This window comes from Myotis nattereri, assembly GCF_964212035.1.
Source record: "Myotis nattereri genome assembly, chromosome: 19".
Lineage (NCBI taxonomy): Eukaryota > Metazoa > Chordata > Mammalia > Chiroptera > Vespertilionidae > Myotis > Myotis nattereri.
Window position 1 is genome coordinate 12497825 of NC_138095.1, and position 27046 is coordinate 12524870.

The 27046-nt window shown below is 42.1% G+C and overlaps 1 protein-coding gene and 1 long non-coding RNA gene across 2 annotated transcripts in view; one reads left to right on the plus strand and one right to left on the minus strand.

Annotated features, from left to right (window-relative positions):
* The window catches only part of SBNO1 (strawberry notch homolog 1), a 48797-nt gene extending 26097 nt beyond the window's left edge, over positions 1–22700 (minus strand). The window contains exons 1-9 of the mRNA XM_081113571.1: positions 22519–22700; positions 13501–13632; positions 12888–12992; positions 11429–11741; positions 6895–6995; positions 4184–4280; positions 1789–1949; positions 1063–1196; positions 788–878 (exon numbers count right to left, since the gene is read on the minus strand). Of these exons, the coding sequence (XP_080969697.1) occupies positions 788–878; positions 1063–1196; positions 1789–1949; positions 4184–4280; positions 6895–6995; positions 11429–11741; positions 12888–12992; positions 13501–13632 (1134 nt within the window). The 5' untranslated portion in view covers positions 22519–22700. The remainder of the gene's footprint in view (positions 1–787; positions 879–1062; positions 1197–1788; positions 1950–4183; positions 4281–6894; positions 6996–11428; positions 11742–12887; positions 12993–13500; positions 13633–22518) is intronic.
* A 114-nt stretch (positions 22701–22814) lies between these two features.
* LOC308534915 lies at positions 22815–26944 on the plus strand. The gene is made up of 3 exons (XR_013997223.1): positions 22815–22953; positions 24537–24604; positions 26829–26944. It is a non-coding gene; the product is annotated as an uncharacterized lncRNA (long non-coding RNA).
* The last annotated feature ends 102 nt before the right edge of the window (positions 26945–27046 follow it).

A 27046-nucleotide genomic window follows, 5' to 3' on the forward strand; every position in this document is an offset into this window, starting at 1 on the left:
TTATAAATCAAACTCCTACAAAAGTCACAATATTCATTCTACAAATATTTAATGTGCACTTACTACTATATAGAAATCACTGTAATTAAGTAATGAGAAAAATACAAGAACTGCGATTAATAGTTAATGCGCCCTTCTTCAATTACACTGACTCAGAAATAAAAAAACATTTTAGGTGCCAATTACATGTTTTGTTTTGAACAGTTAGTAGTCACTCAAGCCCTAGCACTTCACCTATCAATCCAGTCAGGAAGGCCCACCCTGAAAAGCATCGGGGAGTAGGACAACAATGAGCCCACCAGGGACTCGTGTGGCAGGTAGATTCATGTTTACATATTGTCAAAGGACTACAGGGAGAGACGTGCAGGAATTAGGTCTGTCTACTCCACCCTGTAACTGAGCAATTGGTGCAGAGCTGGAGGACAACGAAGAGTTGCTAAAACCTAAGATTCTAATCACACTGGACTGTGCTTTAGACGCTGAGACACATTTTCTTCCACTTGAGAACTGTCTTAATATGAGCACAGGTCTGGTACACAGTCCACTGATGCACAAGGGTCTAAACAGGTCTCCAACCGCAGTAATTGCCTAAATGCTGTGATGGGCACACCACCTGTCCAGCTTTATTATACTGCACCCTTTCAGAAGTAAATTCAGCACTCACTAGGTTTCCTGTGAAATAACTCACTGAATCCTTACAACAACCCTCTGAAGAAGAAACTTATTATTCCCATATCACACGAGTGAATATTTAGTGAATGACCAACTGAATAGAAAACGTCCATACCTTATTTAATGAATGGACCAAAATGTTTTTTGCTCCGATATCCCTCAAATCTCTTTCAGCATCATATTTCAAATCATTAGAAACACTGAACCTGCCACAAAAATAAATAAATAGTAAGTAAATACATACAAATTCCATCGTCCTGCCAGTTTTCAGAAATTAAAGCCAGGTCTTAACCCTTCAAAAACTATATACCTACTCATTAAATCCCTTGCCCACATGCAGAAGTAACTATCCACATAGGAAAGCTTCCACAGCCAGTCTTTAGCACTTACCACAATGCGCGTTTTCTACTCAACAAATAATTTTCATAGATGATTCCTGCTATCGTCCTTCCTTTCCCTACACCAGCACCATCACCTATTAAGAAGCCAGCACGATCTCCATTAGGTAGGAATGTTTCATGTTGCTGGGAGAAAAAAAAGCAGGTTAATTACTCCTTTTGATATTGTGGTGATCTGCCTTTCATACATGTTTTAGGGTTATATTAACATGACCTATGTTTATATAAATGGCATACAGCTTGGCTTGGCATGGATACTTTCCTTTTATTTACTACACATTCAATCTTGCTACCCTCGCATGCACCAAGTTAACTAAAATTAACAACATAATGAGAATTCTTCCATGCCCCTTTCAACACTTACACAACTTTCAGCCACTGGAGGAAAAAGCTGCAACATCTAGCCGTATATGTATGTTCTTATCCAGTGGTTCTATGGGATAGACTCCCAGCAATGGAACTGCTTCGTCAAAGGATATATGCATTTTCAGTTTTAATACATATTCCCATTGAATTCCAAGGTAGAGCATTTGTCATTTCCACTAGCAATGCACTCCGCACACCCGTGTTAGCCATTTAATATCCTAACATATAAAATTTCTATAAATATTGCATTCACAAGTTTTACATGCAAGGAAAACTTACCTCTGGACTGAAACAATTATATTATATAGACTAAGATTAAAGAATAAACACTGTATAAAACATTATTGCTTACCTGGGCTGCATATGTAATTGCCTCAAGCTGTAATGCTGACAACCAGCCATTGTCAATGGTTTCTTCAGAAATGGATGCTTTGTACCAAACATCGGGAGGAGTAACACTGGATAAAGAACTAGTTTCCACCACAGCATCCGGGTGACGTAGCCCAATTTTTACTAAATGAAAATTTAAAAATATTTCATTTTAATCACGCTAGGTAATAATACTTCCATTTATATTACAAGATATTGCAGTATTTTACCTATGACAGAAAATACAAGTAAATACTGGTAAGTAACTATGTAGAGTCACTGACTGATGACAAAGTATTATTTAAGTTTGACTGAAATGTCCAATTTATCAACTACCTATGTTTTAAATAGTGACTTGGTGACTAAAAAGACTTAGAAAAATAAACTTACTGTACACACCAGGTTCTCCACTAGTAACAGAACATAATCCTAGATTCAGGGGTTTAAATGAATGAATCATTCACTTCAAAATCAGTGGAAAAGGTCTGCAATATAATTTTATCTTGAAAGATATTTCAAAAGAAATCCTGGCTACAAAATTAAACAATAACTAGTTTCCCAAAATGTATAAAGTGAGTATAATTTCCAATAGGAGTCAGGTCCGAGCTGGTTTGGCTCAGTGGATAGAGCGTTGTTGGCCTGTGGGCTGAAAGGTCCTGGGTTCGATTCTGCTCAAGGGAACATACCTGGGTTGCGGGCTCAATCCCCAGTAGAGGGCAAGCAGGAGGCAGCCGATCAATGGTTCTCTCTCATCATTGATGTTTCTATCTCTCTCTCCCTCTCCATTCCTCTCTGAAATCAATAAAAATATATTAAAGAAAAATTGGGAGTCCGCAAACTTTTCTATAAATGGTCAAGTAGTAAATACTTTTGGCTTTGTGAGGCATCTGGTCTTTTCTACATCTACTGAACATTGCTGTTGTAGCAGGGCTAAAGCAGCTATAGCCAATAAATAACCAACGGGCTTGGCTATGTTCCAATAAACTTTATACATTTTTATTGATTTCAGAGAGGAAGGGAGAGGGGAGAGAGAGAGATGGGTGGGGGGAGGAGGGAGAAACATCAATGATGAGATTCACTGATTGGCTGCCTTCTGCACACCCCCTACCGGGGACCGAGCCCACCACCTGGTCAGGTTCCCTGCCGGGGAATTGAACCGTGACCTCCTGGTTCATAGATTGACGCTCAACCACGCCAGCCAAGTCAGAACTTTATTTATAAAAACGGACAATGGTCCAGATTTACTTTGCTGACCTCTGGTTTAAAGGGCCATCGGTAAACTTTCAATCCTTTTGTGAAGACTATTATTGGAAAATTTCCGATACCACAATCCAAAGCTCATTTTAGATAAGCAGAAAAGTATGAGATCTTAGAACCCATACATGGTTGGTAAACAGACATTTTTAGTTTAGTGGCTTTTTACAGAAAAACAGAGTATATAAAACACAAGTAATTATTAATTTTCATGGTCATTATGGAAAAAAGACAGAAATGATGTTAATGTAAGCCAATGCATTTAAATAGCACATTTTATCTTTAAGATCCCCATGTTTTTGTTTTGTTTTGTTTTTTAAGTATATTTTTATTGATTTCAGAGAGGAAGGGAGAGGGAGAGAAAGATGGAAACATCAATAATGAGAGAGAATCATTGATTGGCTGCCTCCCGCATGCCTCCTACTGGGGATTGAGCCCGCAACCCTGGCATGTGCCCTTGACCGGAATCGAACCAGGGACCCTTCAGGCTGCAGGCTGACACTCTATCCACTGAGCCAAACCAGCCAGGGCTGTTTTTTGTTTTAAATAAGCTCTATAAATTACACAAAGTACATATTTACATCTCTGCAATTTATTGATTTTATATTCACTGCTAACTCAAAACAATATACACCCAAGCTTTTATTCTTTTTTTAAAAAAATATCTTTATTAATTTCAGAGTGGAAGGGAGAGGGAGAGAGAGATAGAAACATCAATGTTGAGAGAGAGTCACTGATCGGCTGCCTCCTGCACACCCCACACAGGGGATTGAGCTCGCAAACAGGGAATGTGCCCAGATAGGGAATCGAACTGTGACCTCCTGGTTCATGGGTTGACACTCAACCACTGAGCCACGCTGGCTGGGAAAGCTTTTATTCTTGGTTTTAAAAGACTTCAACCTAAAACAAAGTTCTAACTTTGTATAGAAGAAAAAAACAACACAGTATATGTGTATATATTTTCAAACATATTCTAGTTTAAAACATTACAAAGCTGGTGCTTGTCAAATTCTTAAGTGCCCACATTGACAGACCCTAATAGATAATAACGTGTATGGGAAAGTTTTTAAGTTCAAGAGGAACATGGAAGTCTTTCATTATTTTGGCAAATCCTAAAGACATACATTTTATTGGCATATACTCTGCGTAGGTTTCTGCATGGCCCATTTCTTCTTCATCCTCTTCCTCCGGTTCATCTTCCTCTTTTACAACAGGAACCTTCTGTAACACAAAGACAGCATAAATCAATTCTAATCCGAGAGACTAGAGGCCCGGCCAACACATAAAAAATCTTCTGCAGGAATGCCCACCATCTTCAGTCCTGGAAACATGACATATCACTGCTACATTCCCTGACATCGGGATTCCTCATGGCTTCCCTGCTTCTCCAATGAGCACAGATCATCCATGACTTGCTCTCATCCCCGACACACAAAGAGGCCACCACAGGGCTTCACCTGTCTTTTATTTGTGTAGCCTTGGGCAAATTAAAATTCTAAGTCCGCCCACTCCACTTTATCTCAACTATAACAGGAATGCATACTCCGCTAAATGACCGGCTTCCTTCCGTCTCCCTGTACCTTAGCTCCCCTACCTAAACTTAGAGGATAAGATGGTAATACCAAAGGGTCACAAAATCCAGGGACTACACAGATAATATTTCTAAGCCAGTAGGATATAAAATGGCAACTGCCACCAAGCTTAGGGTACAGGAGATACACAGGAGGCACAGAGACTGTGGAACCTGGGCAATGCCTGCCCAACACACCAAGTAAATGTCCACTAGTCAACTCCAGGCACATTTTACTGGGTGAGGAATGTGGGCCTAGGGTTCTCAGGTACTCCTATTTTTTTAAGAGAACCTAGAAGTCAGGACTTTTATGTGTTAGCAAAACTTCAAAAATTTTCAAAAACTTATGGAGGCCAAACAAAACACGGGTATCCACTGGTTTTGGTCCATAGGCTATCAGTATGGAATCTGTTGGATGTTCCCAAACTACAACACAATATAGACTTCGGCATATTATAGGCAAACATGGGTTCACTGTGAGCCTGAGCACTAACTACATACACTTCTTGGAGAAAAATGAACTCTTAACTTTGCAGAAATCCACTTAGGTAAGCTGCTGATGCACGAGCATCAAGTCCTGGGACCGCCAGCACCTGCTCTCCAGCTGCCCGCACACAGCCCCAGGCACAGCGGCGCTGCCGTCTAATTCCTGCTCCATCCCCAGTGCCGCCAGTCCTCTCCTACTGTTATGTGTAGTTGTCTTGTCCTGTTCTCCTTTTTCCTGTTCCCCTCATTCTTCTTAATGCCAAGCTTAGACCTTTATTACCCTTTCTGCATTACTTATACTTAACCAACCTCCTTCAAGCTCTCTCTTCCCCACCCGAACTCATCCTGAATCACTAGCACGTCCCTCCACTTCTAGGCTGCTGCACCAAGTCCAAGGTCCTTCGAATTCACGTCGGGACCCTCCACAAAGCCCAAATCAACCACTCCATCTTCTGCAAGCCATGTATCTTGGCTTAGTGTCACCCAAGCACTTGGCTGCCACCACCTCCTCTGTGCCTATTAATGCTTTAATTTCGCTCCCTTCTGAAAATGCCCTCTCTCCATACACAACACCCAAGCTCCGTTATATCTCTATAAAACAAATTCTTCGCAAGCCCAGGAGATTGCACTTTCCTCCACACTCATAACCCTTGTTGCCAGCATCACAATGTACCTTTTGCTGTACCTTGTTAGTTAAAATGTCTGTCACATTCCTTGTTTATTCAAGGGGGAGCCATGCAATGCAGTATACTCCTGGTGGAAACCTACCACACAAACTCAGTATTATACGTAGCGCAGCTTATTTTTTTTTAAAATATATTTTATTGACTTTTTACAGAGAGGAAGTGAGAGGGATAGAGAGTTAGAAACATTGATGAAAGAGAAACACTGATCAGCTGTCTCCTGCACACCTCCCCACTGGGGATGTGCCCGCAACCAAGGTACATGCCCTTGACCGGAATCGAACCTGGGACCCTTGAGTCCACAGGCTGACGCTCTATCCACTGAGCCAAACCGGTTAGGGCCGTAGCGCAGTTTTTACATAAATGTACAGAATCGATGGACTCCGTACATTGGAAGCATACAGCATTTCCAAAATGTGAGAAAAAGATTAGCATATTAATTACTCATACCTAGACCATTATATGATGACAACTCATAAACAGCTATACATTCATATTCAATCCCAAATGAATAGTTACCAAATACTTCCCTGTTTTTTTCCCCCCCCCCCGATTAGATGTGATTCACAATAAAAAATGTTGTCCTGGCTGGTGTTGTTTAGTGATTAGAGGTTGCCCCACGCACCAAAGAATCAGGGGCTCGATTCTGGTCAAGGGCACCTACCTGGGTTGCAGGTTCAATCACTAGCCCCAGCTGGGGTATGTGTGGGAGGCAACCAATTGATGTATCGCTCTCACATTGATGTTTCTCTCTCTCTCTCTCATTCTTCCCCTTTCCCTCTCCCTCCCACCTGCCCACTCCCTGGAAAACTCAATGGAGAAAATATCCTCTGGTGAGGAGTAACCAAACAAGCAAAAAAAGATGTCAGTACTTCATATATCATTACATCCATCTTACCAATTATGCAAGTTTTAACCACCTTGTTCAGTATATATTAGTTTGTTCCCAGTGAAGTTTAATGCTGTTTCATTAGTTTATGTAGCTGAGTAGCCCACCTTCACCCAAAAAAATAGTTTCCTAAGGATTGTTCTAGAACACTTTTAGGCAAGAGTCTTTTACATGACACAAAAATACAGATACAGCTTTGAAACTCACCATGGTCGGGGAAAAACTCCTCATCTTCATGTCATTTATCCATATTCTTGCTACCTCTTTATTAGAAGACTCCTTCTTTACTGTGCCGTTGCTTACATCAGCTGAAGGGGAGAGTCAATTTACATTTTAGAACAAAATCTCCATTTCTTTTCCTACAGTTTTTTTAAAAATTCAGTAAAGTTTACCCACTTCATAAACCCAAATACACGGATCTGCTTATCACTAACTTAAAGTCAGCATAAGGATGAAAACATTCAAAGCTGTGTCCCATTTTGGAAGAATTAACCTTAGAAAACAAGTAATTTAAAAGGAAATGTGCACAAAAAACTTGAAAGCTATTTATCAAAAAGAAAGCTTTAACCAGAACTATTTGATAGTTCACTTCAATACGAATGCCAAGAGCCAGCATTTCTTTAAGATACTTCACTTGGGGCCCTGGCTGGGGAACTCACGAGGCTACAAAGTCATCTGGATCTGCCAAGGTTGTGGATTTGATGCCTGGTCAAAGCACATACAAGAACCAACGAATGAATGCATAAATAAGTGGAACAACAAATTGATGTCTTTCTCTGTCCCCGCCCCACTCCCCTTTGCTCTCTAAAATCCCTATTTTAAAAAGATACTTCACTTGGTTCATTAAAACAAACAACAAAACTTAGTATTCTCACCAAGATAGAATCAATCTCACTGGATCTGAAGGTGCCTACTAACTTTCAAGGCAAAAGAATTATTTCTAGAAAGGAAATAAACAACAACTGTGGACTATCTTCCTCTTTTCCTCAGAATAAAGAAAACAAGTAAACTACGATGAACCTTTTCTTTTCTTATACCAATGCTTTGCATATTTTTTTAGATACAGCAACAGAAGCCCTCAATCTGAGTGTCAAAGTAGAACTGCTTGGTCAAAGAGTCCAGAGCCCCTGTAGTTAGCCTACATCTCTAAGTATTCGGGAAGCATCCTAGTACCTGGGATTCTTGAGATCACAGTGTGAAAATCACATCAAGGGCAATGATTAGCGTCTTGTCTGTTCTACCAAAAGATGGGGAGTATTTCGGAGCCTGTCACAGGGGAGTCTAGAACAAATGGGATTAAAGTGCTGACAAAATAATGCTGGACAAGATAATAAAGTTACTTTGGGTCCCAATTTGTTTCACTGTAGGAGAGTGAACTGTAGGAGAGCCAGTGAACAGTTCTCTAAGTGGCAGGACTGGAGCTCAAGTGAGAGATGAGAACCCCTAAGGGCTAAGGGCTCCTAACGGGGCAACAGCCAGAGATAAATACAAGAACATGCAACACCTTGCTCTGTGCCACTTCATACTTTTAATGTCCTTCCCTTTCAGTATAAACATGACTCTCTCCTGCAACACAAACATGTGCTTATCTTCAGCATTCACTTACTGTTTCTTTTTCAGCCCTGGCCTGGTCTGACTTTCTCAGGCTTCCACACAAGGATGTCCTTGATTTGCAGTCTTTTGTCTTTTAAAATTACTATTTTGGATGTGGGAGTGTTACTGTACAGCTCCACATCTCTCCTGTTTTCTGTTCTCTCTAAACTTTTTCCTCCCATGGCATATAGCCTCTCTTTTAAATTATAAAAGCACATGCTGACTTGAAGGGTGGAGTGGAATACTTAAGAGAGCCACTCACAGAAAAGCAGCAATCTCTCCTCATTAAATCCAAAAACTTTAATGAAAAGCAGCTTCCGCCGAAACCGGTTTGGCTCAGTGGATAGAGTGTCGGCCTGCAGACTGAAGGGTCCCAGGTTCGATTCCGGTCAAGGGCATGTGCCTGGGTTGCGGGCACATCCCCAGTGGGAGATGTGCAGGAGACATCTGGTCGATGTTTCTCTCTCATCGATGTTTCTAACTCTCTATCTCTCTCCCTTCCTCTCTGTGAAAAATCAATAAAATATATTTAAAAAGAAAAAAGAAAAGCAGCTCCCACTAACTGTTGATCACTCCAAGTTTCCCAGGAGCCATTCAGATGTTGCCCTGCACCTTAACTAGGTGCCACAGTCCTGCTCTCCACAGCAGAAAAGAGAAATCAGTCCTAAGACAGTGAAGATAATTTCACAATGGGTATCTAGCTGCCAGATTATAGTTAGTTCAAGAGGATGATGCTGAGAGTAAGACTATAGTGATAAGGGCATAATAGTATAGACCAGGGATGGGCAAACTTTTTGACTCGAGGGCCACAATGGGTTCTTAAACTGGACCGGAGGGCCGGAACAAAAGCATGGATGGAGTGTTTGTGTGAACTAATATAAATTCAAAGTAAACATCATTACATAAAAGGGTACGGTCTTTTTTTTCAATAGTTTTATTCATGTCAAACGGGCGGGATCCGGCCCGTGGGCCGTAGTTTGCCCACGGCTGGTATAGACCCAAACATAAAGATTAGATTATCGCTGAAACCGGTTTGGCTCAGTGGATAGAGCGTCGGCCTGTGGACTGAAAGGTCCCAGGTTCGATTCCGGTCAAGGGCATGTACCTGGGTTGCGGGCACATCCCCAGTAGGGGGTGTGCAGGAGGCGGCTGATCGATGTTTCTCTCTCATCGATGTTTCTAACTCTCTATCTCTCTCCCTTCCTCTCTGTAAAAAATCAATAAAATATATTTAAAAAAAAAAAAAAAAAAAAAAGATTAGATTATCTTGTATCTCTAATTGCATCTGTCCCTGGAGACACAGTTCTACATCATCTTACAAACGTTGCTCCTTCCTTTGGAATGCCTCTAGCCTTCTACTTTATAAACACAAGCACATTACAACTTCCACGCAGTCAATTTTGCCACAAAATTATACATTAGTCTACATCAGGTATTAAAACTTATCTGGCTGGTGTGATTCAGTGGTTGAGCATTGACCTATGAACTGGGAGGTCATGGTTCGATTCCCAATCAGGAATCGATTGGGAACATATAACATAGTGGTCAGCTCAGGATATAACTGAAATCAGAGTTAGCATCTCCATCAGTCAACATAGTTTGTTTATATATAAGACAGGGACTCAAATACTATTTAGTTCAATGGAGAAGACAAGGAAAAAATATTCCTATTAAGAATTCACATTTTTCAGTTTCTAAAAATATACTACTAAAACTTGATATAACCAAAATTAAAAAGACAGATTAATTCTATTTTACCTTTAAAAATAAATGTACTATACTAAACACGAAGCTTGAGTACTCCACTTAAAATTATAACCTCTTCCTGCCCTACACAACATTTTCAGTTTCTTTCCATCACACTTATCCCTGACATATTATATAACTTACATACTATGAAACATCACTAGAATGCAAGCGCCATGTGGGAAGTGATTTCAACAGTTTTCATCTCAGCCATAGCCTCAAAAATCCCAGAACAGTGCTTGACACATAGGCACTCAATAAATATTTGTTCAATGAATGAGCAACAACAAAAAAAGCCACTCCAAGGCAGAAAAACTAACTATAAAATCTACATTCTTGCCCTAACCGGTTTGGCTCAGTGGATGGAGCGTCGGCTTGCGGACTCAAGGGTCGTCCCAGGTTCAATTCCGGTCAGGGGCATGTACCTTGGTTGCAGGCACATCCCCAGTGGGGGGCGTGCAGGAGGCGGCTGATTGATGTTTCTCTCTCATCGATGTTTCTAACTCTCTATCCTTCTCCCTTCCCCTCTGTAGAAAATCAATAAAATATATTTTAAAAAAAAATTTAAATAAAATCTACATTCTTTATGCATAATTGAATTCCTAAAAAGGTGTGATCAAACTATTATTGGGCTGTTTCCCTTTAAATCTAAACCTATCGTTAAAGTATTATGGATTAGCTGGTGGTAATGATTGTACAATCCTGTGAATATATTAAAACCCACTGAACTGTACAGTTTAAATGGGAAAATTTTATGGTATGTAAATTGTATCTCAATAAAGCTGCTATAAAGAAGTATTATAGGTGTTGACTCTTCAAAGAAAACAGTGAATTATTTTATAATGAGTATATGTACTTTAAAGGAAAATTTACTAAAAACACAACTGTCCATAAGTAATGAAGCCAATGAAAGACAAAATCATAAAACTGTAAAGGTCAGAGTTAAAGTATCAGGCTATCAGTTTAAAGCTTGTTCATCTCAAGCATGGTCCAAGGACCACCAGCAACAGCACCTCCAGAACTCTTAAAAATGCACAATCTTGGGCCCCACCAGACCAGACCTACAGAATCTGATTCTGTTTTTGAACAAGATGCCCAGTGATTCACAGGCACATTAAGTTTGAGAAGCACTGATTTAAAGGATTGAGAATTATTCACCATATATAAAACTGAGGTCTCATGATGTCAATGAAACTACTTGGAAATTCCACACCTCATTTCAAGGTTTAATGCTAAGTTTTCTAAATTTTTGCTTCTCTTGAATTGTATAAATAGTATAAGTATTCAGACAAAGTTTTTATGTCTTTCATGTCTAGTTCTTTTAAGACCCAAGAAACCCTTAAAAACACAGTGATATATCTTATCAAAGGCAGACAACTGACACCACTGAAAGCAGACTTACTAGCTGCTGTTGCAACTGGCTGAGCGATATTAGCTGGTGGCTTCAGTTTCATGAGTTCATTCAGACTATTATTTTTCAGAAGGTCCTTCAGTTGAACCTGGTCTTTGGAAGGTGCAGAGGTCATGGCATTTCGTACTGCTGATACTGAGACCGAAGGGCGTGTGTTTGCAGAGGTCTGGATAAACTTTGCTAAAGTGATGGTTTGCCTATTCGTTGTTACAGGTGGTGCTTTAGTCATTACAATTGTAGATCCCAAGGTCGGAAGTTGATTTATTTGATTCAGCACAAATGTTGTTGTAGATGGAGGCTGCTGCTAGAAAAGAAAACCATACACATCACACCAATGAAAATGCTGTCTCCTCTAATGTAGCCACTATCAGTAGGCCACTTAAAACCTAAAATTGACTGTTATTCTTACCTAACCACTGGCACCTCATTTTTAATTAAATATGATTATAATAAACTACCAACTAGAACACACCATTTTGAAGGGAAAAAGGGACAGTGGTGCAACATTTTATATAATTGCTGGGGAGAGCAAACATAAAATGGGACTCTCCTAAGCAAGCTGTGATGTACAGTAACCTTGTAACACAAGGAACAGAACAGAAAGCGTGTATAATCTCAGCACTGCCCCAGCTAGGCAGAGAACATTGGGTACATCACTTTACCTCTGGAGGCCGAGCTCTCTGAGGACCATTTTCGGTTTCTAAGATTCCAGGACTCCTGTCCAATGTTTGCTATCACAGAGATTCTACTAATGTTTAGAACTTAAGATAAAACCACCAAGCAGAGCTCTAAAGTCTCATGTCACACGAATGGTCAGACAGGTACATTACAAATAATTGGTAAAAAAAGGTCAAGATTTGAGGATAACAGTATGTCTGTGACTACAAGCAACTAAAGTATAACTGAGACACTTTTATAAATGTATGTATATTTCTACTTCCTTTTCACCTCAAACTATGTTATTTCTCCATAACCTCTGTAACAAGAATCTTCCAGATACTACTTATCGCTTTTAAATAAAACTCAACAAGTTTACCATGTTACCAAATTTTAAGGTTTGTCCAATAACTTTATTTCACTAGGTGTAAGTTAGTAACTGCTATGTTTAAAGCACAATTATAATCACATAAAAATTACATACCAATGGACAAAAACTTAAACAAGTAAAAATGAAGAGAAAAGTGGGATAATGCAAGTTTATCTTTTACTTCATGAATTTTGTATCATTTGCAATAAATAAAATAAATTTGTTTTGTCCAAATTATCTTTTGACCAATATAAATAAATAAGAATGAAACAAATGTTTTAGAAAATAGGTGAGAGCAAAATATTGGGAAAGAAGTAGCAAAAATCAGAACTAGTGAGATAAAACTGTTTTGTATGAAAGGTTACTTCCTTACTATAGTCCTAAACTATTTCCGTAGTAATGCCAAATCTAAATAATTCTTACCCTAACATTTAACAGTGCTGGAGTAGGTACCGTCTCTGGTTCTTGTTTAACAGGAACTGCTGCTTCAGTCTCCAAACCTAGTTCTAATGTACTAAGTGGCACTGACTGGAGAGAAAACAACATCGAGAAAAAGAATGACGCAGTGAATTCCGTTTCAAGAACAAGAGATGTATTTTATTAAAACAAAAAATATTAAGCTTTACATTCAAATGGAATGTAAAATCACTAGTGCCAAGTAAAAAGGAACAATCTCTGCAAGGATACCAGCTTCACAAAATTTCACTAACACCAGAATCTCACTTTTGCTTTCAGAAAATGTGTATAGTAAAACCTCAGAAAAATGCCCTATAAAGTATATAGAGACAACTAGTAAGGAGATTAACCATCCTCACAGAAAAATAAGCAATTCATCTCTTACTTTTATATATACAACAAAGCAAAAAATGTTTTGATTTTCATTGCAAATGTTTTCCATCTCATGAATGAAGACTAATATTCAACATAAAAATAACCTTCACATACATGTTTAAGACTTAGTATTACCTACTTTCATAAGTAGAAATTAAAATTAAGGGGAAAAATCTCCTTTTTAGAGGCTTTGGAGGACTCTTACCTGGTGAACTGAAGGGGTAGGTGTTGGAGTTGCAAGCCCCGCATCTCCACCATCAATATCAAAGAGGTCATTCGGACTAATTCCACTCTCACTCAAAGCAGCAAGCAGTAAATCTTGTCCTGGCTCCACCATCTTTAGAACAAAATATTAAGTGTTAACATAAAAAACTTAAAATGATAATTAACTCTCTTCTAAATATAAACCAGCGTTTCATTTTCTACCAGATCCATTCATTCAATGTTTACAAGGAACCAGCTGCATGTCAGGCAAAAAGGAGGAATAGTCTCTGATCCCCAAAAATTCAAATTAAGATATAAAGGACAGCAAAGTATGTCAATCACAGCAAGAATATGTCCACAAAATGCTGTGGGAAAACCAAAGGAAATGCTGAACTTTGCTGAGGGAGAGAGGTTACGAAGACGACACTGGAGCCAAGAGTCAAAAAAAATCGCCCGGTGGACAAGGATCTCCTGGACAGTGAGTGGATTCAAATCCATGGACACGTGAAAGACATTGGCACTCCTTAAGACCAGGAACAGGGAGACAAAACCTGCTACAGCAGACCAGGAGAGCCGATGTGCCAACAGCAGGCAGTAAAGAAACGGGTATGGATTCCAACATATTTAGCAGAGAGAATTCCTAAGACCAGGTTTAAATAAAAGCTCAAAATGGAAGGGAGAATATGAAGAAGAAGAAAAAAACCACACACACAAAAAACACAGGAGTTGATGGATAATTAGAGTTAAGCCAAGAGAGAGTAATCAAAAGTTGAGCCCAGGAGACCTGAAAGATGAGTTATATGGGTCTTAAAGGGGGAATGCCTATTTAGGAGCAAGCAGGTACATTTTATTTTATTTTATTTATTTTTATTTTTTCAAATATATTTTGTTGATTTTTTACAGAGAGGAAGGGAGAGGGATAGAGAGTTAGAAACATTGATGAGAGAGAAACATCAATCAGCTGCCTCCTGCACACTCCCCACTGGGGATGTGCCCGCAACCAAGGTACATGCCCTTGACCGGAATCGAAACCTGGACCCTTGAGTCCGCAGGCCGATGCTCTATCCACTGAGCCAAACCGGTTAGGGCAGCAGGTACATTTTATATTGGGGTTTCCCAACTGCACTCTTAGGAGTGAGAGCAAAGTATTCTACAAAAGCTTAACAGAACTTTCTTAATTTTAACTTTTCTCATTAATTTATCTGAAAGAACCAATTTATATATACAAACATACTTATGGAAAATCTGTACTTGTTTTTCTAAGAAAGTTAATTTCATGTTATATAAACATACTAATTTTCAGCTAGTCCATTTGTTCTCAGACTATGCAACAGAATTAAATGTCAGTGTTTCATTATGTCCTACAAAAAGGTGTTAGCCAAGAATGCAATAAACATGATTTCCAACATATAAGAACTTCTATTTTAGATGAAAGCAGTATAACTAACATCGAAATCTTCTCCTAGCACCCTAACCGGTTTGGCTCAGTGGATAGAGCGTCAGCCTGCGGACTCAAGGGTCCCGGGTTCGATTCCGGTCAAGGGCATGTACCTGGGTTGCAGGCACATCCCCAGTAGGGGGCGTGCAGGAGGCAGCTGATTGATGTTTCTCTCTCATCAATGTTTCTAACTCTCTATCCCTCTCCCTTCCTCCTCTCTGTAAAAAAAAAAAAATCAATAAAATATGTTAAAAAAAAAAAAAAAAGAAATCTTCTCCTAGGTAGGTAGGTCTATGCCACACAAGCATGTTATCACTTCGAAAGAAGCTCCAATGAACCCATGAATGAGTTTAAGGTAGAAAACCACAGACATCCAGAATTGAAACTAAGGGCAGATTCACAACTTAAAGGATGGGAGGAAGGACAGAGTCCAAAGGAGACTTCCCAAAACTTTTCAGAAAAAGGAAAAGAAGCCTAAGGAAGAAAACAAGTTGAGTAGGAAGAAGGAAGGGAAGGGAAACTGACCGTGACTAAGTACCTTTTACAAGCCTGACACAGTGTTAGGCTCTCCATATACATCACAAGCCCACAACCCTAAGCAAGATGAAACTGAGGCTGGCTCAGAAAGCTTAAATTCCCTGGTCAAGATCACCCATTCACATCTATATCTTCAAAGCCCATTTATTCTCTCTTCAATGAGTAGATCAAAAAGTCAATGTTGGTAACCCTGAAAGTTTTAACACTTAACTTAAAATTGGAAGGGGGTGGAGTATTAGACAGCAAGATGCACGGTACAAATATGTACTTTAAATGCTTTAAAAACATTTTCAATCCAAAAATTACCTCATTAGGACCTGTGGGAATAGGGGGTGATCTTGGCCCACTTACTATGGCTAATCTTGACCTAAATTAATAGAACTTGAGACTATCAAAATGTCGTATTTTAAAAGTAATTACTGGAAATAGTTTACGTACATTAGAAACAAAAGCACAGTTTTAAGACGCTGACTCCTAAACTACAGACCACAGAACGCTTGGAGGTCCCAGGGCCCTTTAATCCATCAGTTTTGCACCAAGTCTGGTCTACTTATACTCAAGAGTACAGAAATGTCATTAACTCATGAGACAAAAACAAAATCACCAAAAAGTGTTACTGAGTTCGAGAGCTTTTTGAAATATAGTTTCTGAACAATGAGTATTAAAAGTACAAAAATATGCCCAGCTAGTGTTGCTCAGTGGTTGAGTGTCAACCTATGAACCAGGAGGTCACAGTTGGATTCCTGGTCAGGGCACATGCCCAGGTTTTGGTTGCATCCCCAGTAGGGGCGTACAGGAGGCAGCGACCAATGATTCTCTCATCATTGATGTTTCTCTCTCCCTTCTCTGAAATCAATAAAAAAAAATATTTTAAAAGTACAAAAATATTATCATGGAAGGGAGGAATTTGGGGGAGAAACTTGATATTTAGACAAGAAATGATGGCAGCAGTTCAGTGACCTACTCAAAATTCATTCATAGGAATCACAATTTGAGACCTCTGATTTGAGTGAGTAGTGACCTAGTATTGACAATGTCTGTAAAAGATATTTTTTCTTAGGAGCTATTAATAAAAGACATTTTAATTTTATATACATTTTACGCACAAACAAATCTAGGGATACTTTCTCTCTTAGCCAATTAAATACAAATTCTCTACTTGTACTTTTTTGCAGTGAGGAGGAAAAGGGATAGAGAGGGAACATCTGTGCCATTCTCTAACTCCATTAGCCAAACCCCTTAATATTTAATCATAGTCCTATTCTGAAATTATTACAGACTCATGGAATTTCAGTGCTCAGCTGAGAGAGCCCTTAAAAGGCTATATTATCCAATCTTCTCCTCCTCGATTTATAATAAGTAGGATTTATTCCTGAGAGGGAAAACATTTTCACTTTGAACGTCTAAATACAATATAAATGCAAATACTGTTAGGTGTAAGAGAACTGTGTTACATTGTGTCTACTAAGGATCACATAGACCTCAGATGACAAGCAACATGTAGCAATCTAACAAACCCCAAAGTTACTAACAGCAGTGATTCTCTCTCAGACAATGGACAACAAAATGGCTCCATTTTTATCATAAATACATTTGAAAATAATCACCTAGTTCAAAATAGTACATTATAAGGGGGACAATGATAAATAAGAAACAAGGACATGGTAGTAGAGAGAAACTAAGAGCCACCCTTGGCAGGAAGAGAATCCTGAGGAAACAATAGCCACTCGGAAGAATGAAAGGATACAGTTCCCACAGAGAAACCAACTCTGAAACCTATCAAGGAGGACAAGGTTTCTCTTGTTGAGACCTAAACCAGATCTCTGTAGCTTACAGCTCATGCCAGTTACCAGGGATGTGTCTACAGCAGCACACAACAGAGGGTGAAAAGACCATGGAGTCGAGCAGAATATCAGGGTTCAAATACTGGCTACATCACCCACTTAGTAAGTATAATATGGTCAAGTAATATACTATGACTCAGTTTCCTCATCTTCAAACAGGAATAAAATACAACTTGCCTAATAGGAATTGCTGTACTACCTGAAACAAAAGTTAGCTACTATCGTTTTGATAAGCATTAGTATCTTGTCCAAAAAACGTGTGTTTTTTTTTCTATATCACTGATGCAACACTTTATTTCCCAGAATACAAACTATTTGTTGGAAACCTATCCAATAATTAACTTCCAAATTATTTCTATAAAATACCAGTTCACTTTTTACCTAAAGTGTCATGTATCCAGTTAATCAGAGTCTCAGGGCACTGATATCTTTAAGTGTGCACAGAAAATATCACTTAGCAAGTTATCTTTGCCAGAACTAATAACAAAAAGGTTTATTTCTCCTTATTTAATAGTACTAAGCATGTCTGATTTTTGACTCAGCTTCAATTTTGCTTTCATGCAGCCCAGAAGTTTGCCCACCCCTGACATAGTTTAAGAATTTTGCCCTGTCTGGTGTGTTCAGTGGTTAGAGCATAAGCTCACGAACTGAAGGGTCTCAGGTTAAATTCCTGGTCAGAGGCACATACCTGGGTTGCAGGTTCCATCCCCAACCCCAGTCGGGCACCTGTGGGAGGCAACCAATTGATGTGTCCCTCTCCCTTCCCTTCCTCTCTGTCTCTAAAAATCAATGGGAAAAGTATCCTCAGCTATTAAAAAAAATTTTTTTAAGGATAATGAGCCACTTAGAATTTAGTAGATATAGTCTATCAACAAGTATTTATTTTTTTAACATATTTTTATTGATTTCAGAGATGAAGGGAGAGGGAGAGACAGAAACATCAACGATGAGAATCATTGATCAGCCGCCTCCTGCACGCCCCCTACTGGAGACCAAGCCCACCACCCGGGCATGTGCCCTGACTGAGAATTGAACTGAGGACCCTTCAGTCCACAGGCGGACTGTCTAGCCACTGAGCCAAACTGGCTAGCTAGGACAACAAGTATTTATTAAGTGTCTACTGAGTGGTTCATTAAGAATACAAGGAGCAATGACCGGTGTGGCTCAGTGGATAGAGTGTTGCCCTTCGGACTGAAGGGTCCCAGGTTCGAGCCCGGTCAAGGGCATGTACCTTGGTTGCGGGCACATCCCCAGTACGGAGTGTGCAGGAGGCAGCTGATCGATGTTTCTCTCTCATCGATGTTTCTAACTCCCTTTCCCTTCCTCTCTGTAAAAAATCATGAAAAAAAAAAAAAATCATGAAAAATATATTAAAAAAAAAAAAAAAGAAGAAGAATACAAGGAGAGCCCTAACCGGTTTGGCTCAGTGGATGGAGTGTCGGCCTGCGGAATGAAGGTCCCAGGTTCAATTCCGGTCAAGGGCATGTACCTTGGTTTCAGGCACATCCCCAGTAGGGGTTGTGCAGAAGGCAGCTGATTGATGTTTCTCTCTCATCAATGTTTCTAACTCTCTATCCCTCACCCTTCCTCTCTGTAAAAAAATCAATAAAATATATTAAAAAAATATTCACAAGAGAAAAAAAATGCTTCACAAAAGAAACCCAAGAATCAGGTGAGGCCCTAGCCCAGCCGTGGGCAAACTACGGCCTGCGGGCCGGATCTGGCCCATGTGAAATGAATAAAACTAAGAAAAAAAAAGACCGTACCCTTTTATGTAATGATGTTTACTTTGAATTTATATTAGTTCATACAAACACTCCATCCATGCTTTTGTTCCGGCCCTCCGGTCCAGTTTAAGAACCCATTGTGGCCCTTGAGTCAAAAAGTTTGCCCACCCCTGCCCTAGCCTGTCTGCTCAGTGGTTAGAGCATCTGCTCCCGGGTTAGGTTCCAGTCAAGGACATATACCTTGGTCGTAGGCTTGATCCTCAGCCCTGGTGAAAGTGCATTCAGAAGGCAACTAATTGATGTGTCCGATATTGATGTCTCTCTCTCTCTCTCTCTCTCTCTCTCTCTCTCTCTCTCTCTCCCCCCCCCTCCCTCCCCCCACTTCCATTCTCTCTTAAAAAAAAAAAAAAATCAATGGAAAAATATCCTGTGATTAAAAAAAAGGGGGGGGAATCAAATGCAGAAATGAAATACCTTTCTTGATCACCATCAAATTCACATGGCTAGCTTTATTTTTAGTATATGGTTGGATTTTTTTTTCTTTTAACTTTCAAGATAATCACTGAGTAAATGCTACCTATTATCCCCTTGCCACAGATGAGAAACTGAGGCCTAGAGAGGAAGTGTAGCAAGGTAACAACAAAACCAGAGTGGAGAATTACAAACCCAGGAGGTCTCATACCACATACCTCCAAGATTCTGTACTCTTAACCTTATTCCAGTATTTTTCAATCTGCTGGCCAAAACACAGTGTGTTGTCCAATCAATTCAGTGCACCATAACCAGTATTTTTAAACATCTCAGCATAGAACAGAAAATTAGAAAACATTACTTCATGAGTTTTTCAGTTCTATGTGTCTATATGCACTAGGTCACAATGTAAAATGTATTTCTTACTGTGGTATGCAGTAAAAAGGTTGGGGGGGGATTTCAGTGCTATCCCAAGGTGGTCTTCAATATTTAGTAAATTCAACCACAAAGTGGATCTGTCAATTAGCACTGAAAAACAAAGACCATTCCAAAAACCTTAGGATGACACCATTTTGGTTATTAATTGGCTACTTAATGTGAAAGCAATTCCTCCCAGAAATTATCTTTACTTTAGGCAGACAAAGCATGGGAACCCACAAAGCTTCATGGAAAGTCAGATTACTAGGATCTGAGTGTTCATGTCCTTCACAGGTGGCAGCTCTGAAATCAAAGCTCAATTTAGAGACTAAGAAATGCCAAAATGTAGCTGTAGCTAGTCTTTGAGGTGAATCATTTTAAAAAGCATGTAAAGCTCTGGCCGGGCAGCTCAGGTTAGAGCGTTGACAGATACGCCACATTTGTGGGTTCAATCCCCAGTCGGGGCACATACAAGAGCAACAATGAATGCATAAATAAGTGGAACAGTCGGTATTTCTTTCTCTCAAATCTAAATTTTTTAAAGCTTAAAAAAAAGCATGTAAAGAATCTCCATACTGCCTATTTCTTTTTCTAATTTTTATTTATTGATTGAATGTAGAGAGAGAGAGGGAAGGAGGGTGGAGGGAGGGAGGAACATCGATTTGTTGTTCCACTTAACTTAGGCATTCATTGTTTGATCCTTGTTGTGTGCCCTGATGGGATCAAACCCAAAACTTTGGCATTACCGGACAACGCTCTAACTAACTGTGCTACCCAGTCAGGGCCCATACTACCTGTTTTCAATTAGCAATTTTAGCAAAGCCCTTAAAACATGTAAAATTGCCTGACATAGCAGCATTCAATGAATGAATGAACTGCAAGCCACTAAGCCTCCCTTATTGAAGCTTACCCAGCAACTAATGTAAAACTTATTTAAATTCTGAAGAGAATCATATGGCATAAAGTTAGATTGGGAGATAAAAGGAAGGGGGGGTTGTCACTGCTCTGGTAAGGTAAAGCCTCTTTAAACATGAAAATGAAATGTTCCCTTGCTTGCAAGATCAATGTGCCACTCAAGGCACTAGTAGCAAATCCTGCATTTTACCCTAGAAACTGTACAAACTATGTTTTGTGCAGTAAGGCTGACCCCCCACACACACACCCGCCCCCAGATTGAAAACCAGTGCTGACTGCCCTCAGCAGCGGGGGAAATGGGCTCCATCCGCACTGGTAGCTGGCTGGTCTGCAAGCGCGTCCCGTCTGCTGCCGCGGGTGCAACCTGGGGCTTTGACAGCGTTTGCGACCCTCCCGGCGGCCCGCGAGAAGCCCCACTCCGTCTCTAACGCTGGCTGTCTAGAGAATATGAAGCACTGAACTGGACATAAACAGGCTAATAATCCACTTTCAAAGGTCAAAGGGGGCCCGGGTTTTAACCTCCCCTCGTCAACACGTGTTCAGCACAAACTTCCGGGTGCAGTTACAATTGGCTGCGCAATTCAATGGACAAAAAAACGTCGCTTCATTCCACTCTCGCTTTTCTCGCCCCGTCCTTTTCCCACGTTTCTCTCCCGACGACTCCCCCCCCCACCCAAAAAAAACACAAAAGCCTCCCACAGTCCACGGAGCACGCCCGGGGGGAAAAAAGAAAGAAAGAAAAAAAAGCTTCTCTGTGCGAGGATCAAGTTAGTGGTCCGCAAACATGAACCAAACAGAGGCACAAAGCCGGGGTGGAGAGGGGAGGGGCTGGGGGCCGGGGTCAGGAAAGCAACAATCGCCAGCGCAGGCACATCCCGGTCTCCTCGGCGGTTAAACAGACCCCAAACCGCTTCTGGGAAACCACCCGCGCACACGGGTTTGGGGAACTTTAGGTGCTGCTTACGCCAAACACTCCCAAAGTACAAGCAAACCCCTCAACCGCCCTTCCCCTCCGCGGACAGACGCTCCGGGAGGCGGGCGCGGTGGCTGGGGGTGAGATCCACCCCCGGAGCGGGCGAGGCGGGGAGGTGGTCCCCACGTGTCCCGGACCCTCCCCACCGCCCCGACAGCGAGGCGACGAGGCACTGCAAGTGCGGGGTCCGGTCTGGGGGCGCCCCAGCCGCCGCCCGCACTCGCCCTAAAATCCCCGGAGCAACCCTCGGGCGGGAGGGAGGACTTCTGAAGGATCGCGGAGCTCACTTTCCGGCGGGTCCGGGACCTCGCAGCCCCGGTGTACGGCGGGGGCAGCAAGGGAGGCGACCCCAGCGGGGCCAGCGCCGGCGTCCGCACACCCTGCTTCCCCGCCCAAAGGGGTGCCCCTGGCCCGGGACAGCGGGGCCCCCGGGCCCGACAGCCCCACGCGCGGCGACCGCAGGGCCCGGCGCTGACGGGCGGAAGAAGCGAGCGCGGCGGGGCCGCCGCCGGGACCGTGCCCCCGAGGGCCCCCGGGGCGAACAGCTCAGGGGGCGGCGAGGGAGGCGCCGAACCGGGGTGAGGTGGCGGCGCCCCCCCCCCAGCCCGGCCCCACCGGCCCCCTGAGGAGAGTGGGAGTGGGAGGCTGTCCGGCAGAGCGAGTGTGAAAGCTGGAGAAGGTTCAGGGGAGGACTTACTTTCCTTGCGGGATGTGACGCCGGTACACCTTCTCCCGGGCGGCGAGAGTTTGAAGAACCACAGGCGACAGGAGCGGAGGCGGCGGAGGCGGCGGTGGTGGCGGCGGCGGCGGCGGCAGCAGCGGCGTCTGGCTCTGCCTACCTCCCCGCCGCCATCTTGAAGCCCCTCCCCCCTGTCCCCCCGCCCCGTCGGGAGGGGCGGGGGCGGGGCGACGGAGAAGGTGCAGCGCGCGCAGCGCGCCCCACGTGACTTCCTCCCTCCCCCACCGCGCTCCCCGGCGCCCCTCTCCGCCCCGCCTCCCTCCTAGGTGAAGGAAGATGGTCTGCCCCCCCCATCTTGACCGCCCCCTGCCTTCGCCGCCAAGCACGGGCTCCGCCGGCTCCCGCCGACCCGGTACCAGTGGTTGGATCCAAGAGAATTCCGGAACCCAAACGGTCCATTACCGCGGCTCCGGGGTGGGCGAGGGGTGAGGGGCCGGGTTTCCGAGAAGGGGGAGGGGGAAGCCGAAGGCCGCTTCGGAGAGTCACGTGTCTACTGCTTCCGCCGGCTCTCGAGAGGCCTCGCGAGAATTCCGTTGCCCCTCCCTTTCGATCCCGCTGGCTGCCGGGAAGAAGGTCTGAGCTCCGTGTGCCAGGAGCAGGTCAGCGGGTGGGCCGGGCGCATGCGTCCCGCACCTGCTTTCAAAGTCGGGCTAGGAGGGGCCCGAAGCTGTTTTCAGATCCCTTTTGGCTTGTGGCTTCGGCCCGGGAAGTTACCTTGTGGCTTCTCTGGTACTTTGGAAAGCTCATTACCTATTGAATCCTAGAAGAAAATGTTCGCATAGACATTGCTCGTTCACAGCACTTTATTCAATATGAAACCGCAAATAACTCGGAGCCTTTTGGCAGATCCTGTGCCATTAGGAGTGTGAGCACCATCAGCCCCACTTTTTTTCCGCGTACACAGCCAGTAACCCGAACAAACTATTGCTGTCAGTCAGTGATTGCTGCAGAATAGGTCTGTCGCTACCACCTCTCACTTCCTTATAATAATATTATGTGACCCAACACAGAATAAGTTCATTTATTGGTAACCCTTTTGTAAAGTCATTCTGAGAATGTTGTTTGACTCCGTTGCTTAGGTAATAGGCACGCCTGGTTGGTTCTTGCCCCCTGCTGGCGGCGCGTCGCACTTGCCTAGCGCTGAAAGGAAACCTAGCCGTTGAAAGGCTTGGAGGTTAAGGTGTGAGCTTTTCAAGAGGAAGTGTAGGGCGGGGAGTAGCCATGGCAAAAATAATTATGAATCTCCCAACATAACATTTATATACATAAGCGTGTATTATATATGTGTATCCACATAAATATTTGAAATTGCTTTGTTAAAACTTTACTTTCATTGTTTCATTTAATTAAAAAAAAACTATAGAGATAAAAATATAAAAATAGTTCTATAAGAACAAGGCCTGTATCTGTCTTGCTCACTGCTACCCACTAGACTAGTTTATAGCCTAGAAGGTAATAACCAATAATGACAACTCTGTCACATGAAAGGGAAAAAAATATGGAAAGATGCAGCAAAGAAATCTAAAACATTGTAGTTAATACATCAGTACCTTTGGAGCTAGGTTGGAACAACTCAAAGTGGCCCCTACACTCAGGCTGTATACAAGGACTGGAGGAGTACTAGATTCTGAAAACAGGTTTGACCTAGAAACCCACACCCTTTGAGGTTTTTTCTGAGCATCCACGCCAGATCCTTGCTGCCTTCTCTGCATAAGCTCTTTACCTTGAACCAAGACAAAAGATGGTGTTTCAGTGGACATTTATAATACAGCTGCCGCACATATGTACACAAATGTTATGCACAAGGTTATTTAGTCTCAGCATTGCTTAATGAAGCAAAAGATGGGAAACAACCTAAATGTCTTTGAAGAAAGGACTGGTTAACTAAACTATGGAACTTTCTACATTGAAACAGAATGAAGCACCTCTACCTATGAGAATATATAAGAATGTATTTTACTTGCATGTATATACAGAGAATCTCCGAATGACAACACTAGAAGCAGTTATGTCTCGATGGGAACTGAGATGCTACTGGAAGCAGGTGATTCAGAAAAATCCCTATTCGGGCATGGTATTGACTTCCCCTTGGCCATTTACACATATACTTCTCACTCCATTCAACCAATATTTACTGAGCCCCTACTTTGTGCCAGCTACTATGTTAGAAGTTAGGGGTACACGTTTAAGAAAAACAAATCAAGGGAGGATTATTGGATGGTCCCTGCCCTTCAGATAAATGCCCTTGCCCAACTGGCCTGGCTCAGTGGTTCAGCGCTGTTGACCTATGAACCAGGAGGTCACCGTTCGATTCCCGGTCAGGGTACAAGTCCGGGTTGCAGACTCGATTCCCAGTGTGGGGCATGGAAGAGGCAGCTGATCAATGATGCTCTCTCCTTATTGTTGGTCCTATCTCTCTCTCCCCCTCTCCCTGTCTTTCTAAAATCAATGAAAAATATATATTTTAAAAAGACAAATGCCCTTACAGTTTAGTGGGCACTAATAAAAAAATTCCACAAGGTGCAAACTTGGAAGTGTGCCAACGTTACAGAGAAGCTAACAGAGCCTGTTACAAAGGCATCTGACCTCATCAGGGAAGTCCAAGAAGGCTTCCTTGAGGCAGTGATAACTGAGCTGAAAAGTAGGCATTTTCTAGGCAAAGGAAAGAGGCAGCTGCATTTTTGGGAGAGGAAACAGCACTCCCTGAAAGGGGCTGGAGCAAAGTAAGGAGAAGGTACAGTAACAAGGCAAGTGCATCTCTTACCGAGATAGTGTTTCTCAGCTCCAACCTCAGCTTCCCTCTCTGATTTGCGATGCACGGCAAAGCTACATTCTGCTCTGCCAGCTGTCTCAGTGGTAACTGCCACAAGGAGTGCTCCAGGGAGACTGCGCCACCTGGCCAGGGCATCACCTGTTTTTGTTTTTGTTTTTGGTTGTTTTTATGGGGTTTTTTAAAATTGATTTTTAGAGAGAGAGAGAGAGAGAGAGAGAGAGAGAGAGAGAGGAATATCGATGAGAGAAAGAGAAACATCGATTGGCCGTCTCCTGCAAGCCTCCTATTGGAATGGAGCCTGAAACCCAGCATGTGCATCCATATGCCCCTCAGTGGGGAATCAAACCAGCAACCTCTTGGTGCATGGGTCGACACTCAGCCACTGAGTCACACTGGCTGGGCTCACCTGTTCCTTTTTGTTTTTTTCATTAAACATTTAAAAAGGTTTTATTATAAGAACACTTAATATGAGATCTTAATATTTTTATGTGTACAAATGTAGTATTGTCATCTATAGGCACAGTCTTGTACAGTGGATCTCTGGAATTTATTCATCTTGCATAACTGAAATTTTATACTCATTGGTTAGGGAGTCCTCATTTTTCCTTTTCTCCAGCTCCCGACAATCACCTGTTTGTTAAAATGGATTTCCAGAATGTTCTGGCAACTATTCACACAAACTGTTTGTAGTCATTATTTGTCTGGACCACAATACCAACCCTATCTCTATCTGCCCTAAGGTGATATGCATGGGATAGTCCTGCAGGCGAGGGGTTGAGTTAAGGAGGTGGAGAGTTTCTGCCTGACATTTTCACCCTGTGTATGTATTCACTTTTAAAATGGTGAGGATTAACAACAAAACAACAACAACAACAACAAAAAACACTTCATATTTTTATGGACACCCTGCTATTCATTTTTGTAAACTCTCCCTTAGAAGTATTTAAGGTATCTAAAATCATTGATTGCCTGCCTCCTGCACGCCCCCTACTGGGGATCGAGCCCTGAATCCAGACAAGTGCCCTGACGGGAAATTGAACCAGCCACTAATCTTTCCGTGCACAGGACAACGCTCAACCAACTGAGCCAGGGCTAGGGTATATATAACTTAAAGCAATGATGGTGAACCTTTTGAGCTCGGCGTGTCAGCATTTTGAAAAACCCTAACTTAACTCTGGTGCCATGTCACATATAGAAATTTTTTGATATTTGCAACCATAGTAAAACAAAGACTTATATTTTTGATATTTATTTTATATCTTTAAATGCCATTTAACAAAGAAAAATCAACCAAAAAAATGAGTTCGCGTGTCACCTCTGACACGCGTGTCATAGGTTTGCCATCACTGACTTAAAGCCACCAAGTCAAAAAGAATTTCTCTCACTTCACCAATCTCTCCCCACATTTTACCCCACTTTCATTGTTCTCATAGCATTACTCACTATGTAGTATTATCTTCTAAAAATATTATCTTGTTTGTTTCTTTCCTAAAAGATATGGATGTGTGTCTTATTTGCCACTGTATTATCCTTGAGGGATCAGACAATGCCAGGTATACAGCTCAAGAAATGTTGAATTGCCCTCACCGGTTTGGCTCAGTGGATACAGCGTCTGCCTGCGGACTGAAGGGTCCCGGGTTCGATTCCGGTCAAGGGCATGTACCTGGGTTGCGGGCACATCCCCAGTAGGAGATGTGCAAGAGGCAGCTGATC